The 6000-nt window shown below is 44.8% G+C and overlaps 1 protein-coding gene across 1 annotated transcript in view; it reads right to left on the reverse strand.

The window, feature by feature from the left end:
* LOC133549119 (potassium voltage-gated channel subfamily D member 2-like) overlaps positions 1 to 6000 on the reverse strand; it is a 270419-nt gene that overhangs the window by 25419 nt on the left and 239000 nt on the right. The window contains exons 2-3 of the mRNA XM_061894257.1: positions 4443 to 4605; positions 3107 to 3205 (exon numbers count right to left, since the gene is read on the reverse strand). Coding sequence (XP_061750241.1) covers positions 3107 to 3205; positions 4443 to 4605 — 262 coding nt within the window. The remainder of the gene's footprint in view (positions 1 to 3106; positions 3206 to 4442; positions 4606 to 6000) is intronic.

Consider the following 6000-nt stretch of genomic DNA (forward strand, 5'->3'; position numbering starts at 1 on the left):
TTAGCCTGCACACCTGTGGGATGTTCCAAATAAGTGTTTGATGAGCATTCCTCAACTTTATCAGTATTTATTGCCACCTTTCCCAACTTCTTTGTCACGTGTTGCTGGCATCAAATTCTAAAGTTAATGATTATTTGCAAAAACTGAACAGACTGCAAAGACAAGATATTTAACGTTCCAAACTGGAAAACGTTGTTATATTTTGCAAATATTAGCTGATTTTGGAGTTTGATGCCTGCGAGGTGTTTCAAAAAAGCTGGCACGAGTGGCAAAAAAGACTGAGAGAGTTGAGAAATGCTCATCAAACACTTATTTTGGAACATCCCACTGTCACGCCCATAGTTCATGTTTTGTTTTTTTCATGTTTGGTTATTTTTTGGACATTCATTTCTTGCTTTGGCACTTCCTGGTTTTCTTTGTTTCCATAGCAACTCATTGATTTTCACCTTGCCCTCATGTCATGCCCTGGTAAATGATCACTGCTAGTATTTAAGCCTAAGTTGCCAAGCGTTCAGCTTGGCAACATCACATCCCGCATATACCTCATCTACCTTCATACCATGCTATTCTGTTTACTATGCTGTCCATACCAGGTAAGTTTTTGTTATTTATGCCACAGTGCAAGTTTTTGTTTCATGTCTATAGTTTTCCAGCCTTTGTGCTAGTCTTTTATTTTTGTAGCCAAGTGTTCGTACCTCCTTGTGAGCGCCCTTTGTTTGCCTTTTTGTAGTTTTGTTAGAATATGAATAAAAATGTTCTCACGTTCATGCCTGGCTCGTGCCAATTTCCCTTTGCGTTGAAGAAAACAAACTATCCCATAGTCCAAGTCCTGACACCCACAGGTGAACAGGCTGATTGGGAACAAGTGGGTGCCATGATTGGGTGTAAAAGCAGCTTCCATGAAATGCTCAGTCATTCACAAACAAGGACTTTGTCAACGAATGCGTTAGCAAATTGTTTAAAAACAGTGTTTCTCAACCAGCTATTGCTAGGAATTCTAGGATTTCACCATCTACTTTACGTAATATCATCAAAAGGTTCAGAGGATCTGTAGAAATCACTGTACGTAAGCGATGATATTACGGACCTTGGATCCCTCGGGCGGTACTGCATCAAAAAGCAACATCGATGTGTAAAGGGTATCACCACATTGGCCCAGGAACACTCCAGAAAACCACTGTCAGTAACCACAGTTAGTCACTACATCTGTAGGTGCAAGTTAAAACTCTACAATGCAAAGCCAAAGCGGTTTATCAACAACACCCATAAACGCCGCCGTCTTCGCTGGGGCCAGGCTCATCTAAAATAGACTGATGCAAAGTGGAAAAAGTGTTCCGTGGTCTGACGAGTCCACATTTCAAATTGTTTTTGGAAACTGTCGACGTTGTGTCCTCCGGAACAAAGAGGAAATTAACCACCCGGATTGGTGCAAAGTTTCAAAGGCAGCATCTGTGATGGTATGGGTGTGTATTAGTGCCCAAGGCATGTGGTTTACTTAGACATCTGTGAAGGCACCATTAATGCTGAAAGGTACATCAGTTTAGAGCAACATATGTTGCCATTAAGGACGCCCCTGCTTATTTCAGCAAGACGATGCCAAGCCACGTGTTACAACAGCGTGGCTTTCGTAGTAAAAAGAGTGCGGGTACTAGACTGGCCTGCCTGTAGTCCAGTCCTGTCCCTCATTGAAAATGTTTGGTGCAATATGAAGTATAAAATACCACAACGGAGGGTTGAACAACTTAAGCTGTACATCAAGCAAGAATGGGAAAGAATTCCACCTGAAAATCTTCCAAAATGCAACAAAAATTAAGTTTCTCAGTGTGAACATTAAATATCTTGTCTTCGCAGTCTATTCAATTGAAAATAAGTTGAAAAGGATTTGCAAATCATTGTGTTCTGTTTTTATTCACCACTCACACAACATGCCAACTTCACTGGTTAATAACATAAAAACATGTATATATTACATGTTATTATGAATGTTACTACATTACATATATACATACATCATGTATATATTACATGTTATTATAAATGTTACTACATTACATATATACATACATCATGTATATATTATACCATAGGCTCCATTGTATGTTGACTTTTGATGGCATTTATTTACTCGGTAGAATGCATTAAAAAAAACAACAACATCCATCATGACAGAATCCCCCCCAAAAAGTGCAGTTCTCCTTTAACACAGCCATTAAGACGGTTAAGGCAAGCCAGGTTGCATTCAGCAACACCCGGATTTTGAGCTTCTATATCACAAATCAAGTTAGTCGTTTTGTTCCACCTTCTCACATTTCTATATTGCTGCAATACACAGGGTAATTGGTTGTTAATCTTATTTTCAAATGTAAATTTAACTAGTCTGTTCAACTTGAATATCATGAAATTCCATAAAAAGCATCATTCGAAGTGAAGTGAATTATATTTATATAGCGCTTTTCTCAAGTGACTCAAAGCGCTTTACATAGTGACACCCAATATCTAAGTTACATTTAAACCAGTGTGAGTGGCACTGGGAGCAGGTGGGTAAAGTGTCTTGCCCAAGGACACAACGGCAGTAACTAGGATGGCACAAGCGGGAATCGAACCTGCAACCCTCAAGTTGCTGGCACGGCCACTCTACCAACCAAGCTATTTTTTGTAGACACATGCATAAACCCCTGTTCCACCGTACTGCCCTTTAGTCAACTCATTAATACGATTAATGCTGGCTACTTACCACCATTACAACATTGGTTCTGCTGTGTCGTGCTATATTATTAATAAATGACCGGGCGGTCAAAGAGAACTGCATATATTTTCCACTCCGTCTCATGCACCCCAGATGCTAGTTAAAGTTACAAAAATGAATCGCCCCAATTATCGCCTGCTTCCAATTAACACGTTCTTTTTGCGCTACAGCTGACAAAACTCTGCGTCTATGTTTAGAGCATCTACAGCTACCTTCCAGCACCAAGGCACGGAAATAGTCTAGGCTTACGTTAGCAATTCATTGTCATGCCAACGATCTGCCCGACCAATGAGCAACCAGCTGTAGATTTGGTATGAGCTCCCGTCGGATAAATGTTTGAGGTGAAGAAAAAAAGATTACCGTGGTCTTCTCCAGGCAGTGCAGCAGATGATGATGCTGGCTCTCAAACGGAGGGCTGGAGGACTTCCCCACCAGGGCTTGTCCTGCCACCTTGGAGGCCTTGGAACACACAAAGTGGGGGTTGGGGGAAAAATTGCCGATAAGCAGGTTGGGACTGAGCACAACTCAGATCTGATGCAATGACTGTCAGGCAGCGGCTAGCTCAGAGATGTAGTGGAGGGTACACAAAGCGTAGAGGCTTGAAAATGCTGCAGCCAATCTACTGCAACCCGGTGAGGATGAGGATGCTCTGGAGATGCATGAGGAACAGTTTTTTGGTGGCCATTCGGAATTTTGGCGAGAAAGGACCGCGGAAAAGTCCAATGGCGAAACAGCAGTGGCGCACCTTAGACACAGATCGAACACACTGCACCAAACACAGCACGGAACCGCAATCATAACAACACCACACACACTTTTGGATGAAGCTCTGCACAGCCCTGGGATGGAAGGTGTTAGTCTGCACTACAGCCCGGGGATGTTCTAGAAATAACACACAGCAGATCAGACACAGAGTTTAGAGGAGATGCGGGCCGAGCAGACGGCCTCCGGAGGCCACCTACTGTCCGGGAAGCCGTTCATTCCCTCCTTCCCCTCCAAACCCTGTTGGATAGACATGCAGAGCTGGGTCATGAGTCAGTGTGACTGGAATGTTCCCCGCCAGAAGGCCAGTGTGCCCGCCTGGCCCCCCGCCTGCTGCATGGACAGAGAGAGACTGAGAAGGTGCGATGCAAGAGGAGAGAGGACGATCACAAAGGAAGCGCTGAAGATGAGTGTGGCGGCATGGCCCAAACCAACCCCTGTCCCGCCCCACGTCCCGCCCCGGACGAGCCGAGCGGCATGCAAGCGTCAGCGAGGCCCCCGAGCCGTCGCTTGACCCCCACCCCCCATTACCTCCTCCAGCGAGTCGATCAGGAGCCCATTTTGTTTGTAGCGCATATAGGAACTAGTGCCCCGAATCTTCGCTGCACGGATTCTAGCGAGCCGAGATTTCTGTTTGAACAAACAGACCTCGGTTTTAGCCCTTTTGATGCCCGGCTAATTGGCTGCATCTCCCTTTGGCAGCCCCACCCCCCCCAGTATCTAGCGAGGAGGAACCAAGGGTGTCTTAGCAAACACCTTCAGCAGGGGAAAACACACACTGACATTATTGCTCTTAATAAGATAAATATTCTTGGAAGATAGGGTTTGTTCTGCCATTGCTCTGTGTGGATAAGACAGCAACAGAAAAGGAGGGGGGTGCAGATAAAAGCCAAATAAAAAGAAGGCGATAAGACAGCAGAAGGGGGTTTAGTACCCTCTGGGCTCGGCGCTTCTCCGCCCTCTGGCTTTGGTGGTATATGCGGCTGAAGTTCGACACGATGACGGGAACCGGCAAGGCGATGACCAGCACCCCGCTCAGGGAACATATGGAGCCGAACACTTTCCCCACGATGGTCTTCGGCACCATGTCGCCGTACCTGAAAGGCAGGGAAAAAAACGGACGTTGGTTCATTGTGGTTCGAACATCAGACATCTGGGTTCGTTGAATTACTTCGGACAATTCGACTTCCCCCCTGCTGACCCAAAATGTTGAAAACTCTGGTCCCAGAATGCAGAGCCCTGTTCCCTTCATGTTAGTGACTGCAGCTGGTAGTTTCTCTTCGGTTAGTCTGGCTTCCTACCACATCCACCAAATCTTAACATTTTCAAATAGGTAAAGCGAAGGTTCTTTGATGTCTGTTAACTTGACAAGGCCATGTTGTACGAACTTCTTGTTAGTGACCCTGATTGACCACACCCCCAAACAAAGCCATACGTGCGTTCAACAAAATAATTCAATAAGATTCCATCCATCCATTTTCCGATCGTCCCTATTGGGGGTCACGGTAACTTCTCTCAGCTGCATTCAGGCGGAAGCATACTTGCCAACCTTGAGACCTCAGATTTTGGGGGGTGGAGGGTGGGGAAGGGGGCGGGGGACGTGTTTGGTTTTCTGGACAGGCGCTGAATTTCGGGAGTCTCTCGGAAAATCCGGGAGGGTTGGCAAGTATGGGCGGAAGGGACGGTACACCCTGAACAAGTCGACACCTCATCGCAGAGCCAAAACAGATAGACAACAGTCACACACGAGGGTCAATTTAGTGTTGCCAATCAACCTATCCCCAGGTGCATATCTTTGGAGGTGGGGTGAAGCCGGAGTACCCAGAAGGAAACCACGCAGTCACGGGGAGAACATGCAAACTCCACACAGAAAGACCTCGAGCCTGTAGATCAAACCCTTTGTATTGTGAGGCACATTCACTAACCCCTGTGTCCACCGTGCTGCCACCTTCAATAAGATTCCAGAATGGATTTTAACTCGATATGGCCCAGACATAGTAACTTCATGTACAGCAGTCCGGTTTCCTCCAACAGTTTGTTGTTTTTTAAAACCTGATTAGGCCAAGCTCTTGGAAAATAGACTTTAGAGATTATGATTGACTGCAGCTGGTAGTTTCTCTTCAGATATATTACTGGCTTCCTCCCATGTCCACCCAAAAAACAAATCTACAAATGAAGAGTTCAAGCGCAAAAAAACAATTAACACCATTCTGCCATTTTTGAGTTGTACATCATTCTCTACCAGGAGTTAAAATTAGTTTTTCCGCAAAAACGACCTATCGTTCGCATTTCACTGTTAAATATTTCGTTTCACTTTGCAGTAGGTTTGTTTGATATACTTTTAAAGTTGACAATTTCCCATTGAATATTATTTTGGTATTATTTGTATTTTATCTTGTTTCCGAGGTTCAAAATGAGTGTTTCGTCAAGCACCAACTTGGTGAGTCCAAATGGGAGAAAGCAGATGTGAGCAAAACCTAACAGAGTTAGGT

Source organism: Nerophis ophidion, linkage group LG03, assembly GCF_033978795.1.
Source record: "Nerophis ophidion isolate RoL-2023_Sa linkage group LG03, RoL_Noph_v1.0, whole genome shotgun sequence".
NCBI lineage: Eukaryota > Metazoa > Chordata > Actinopteri > Syngnathiformes > Syngnathidae > Nerophis > Nerophis ophidion.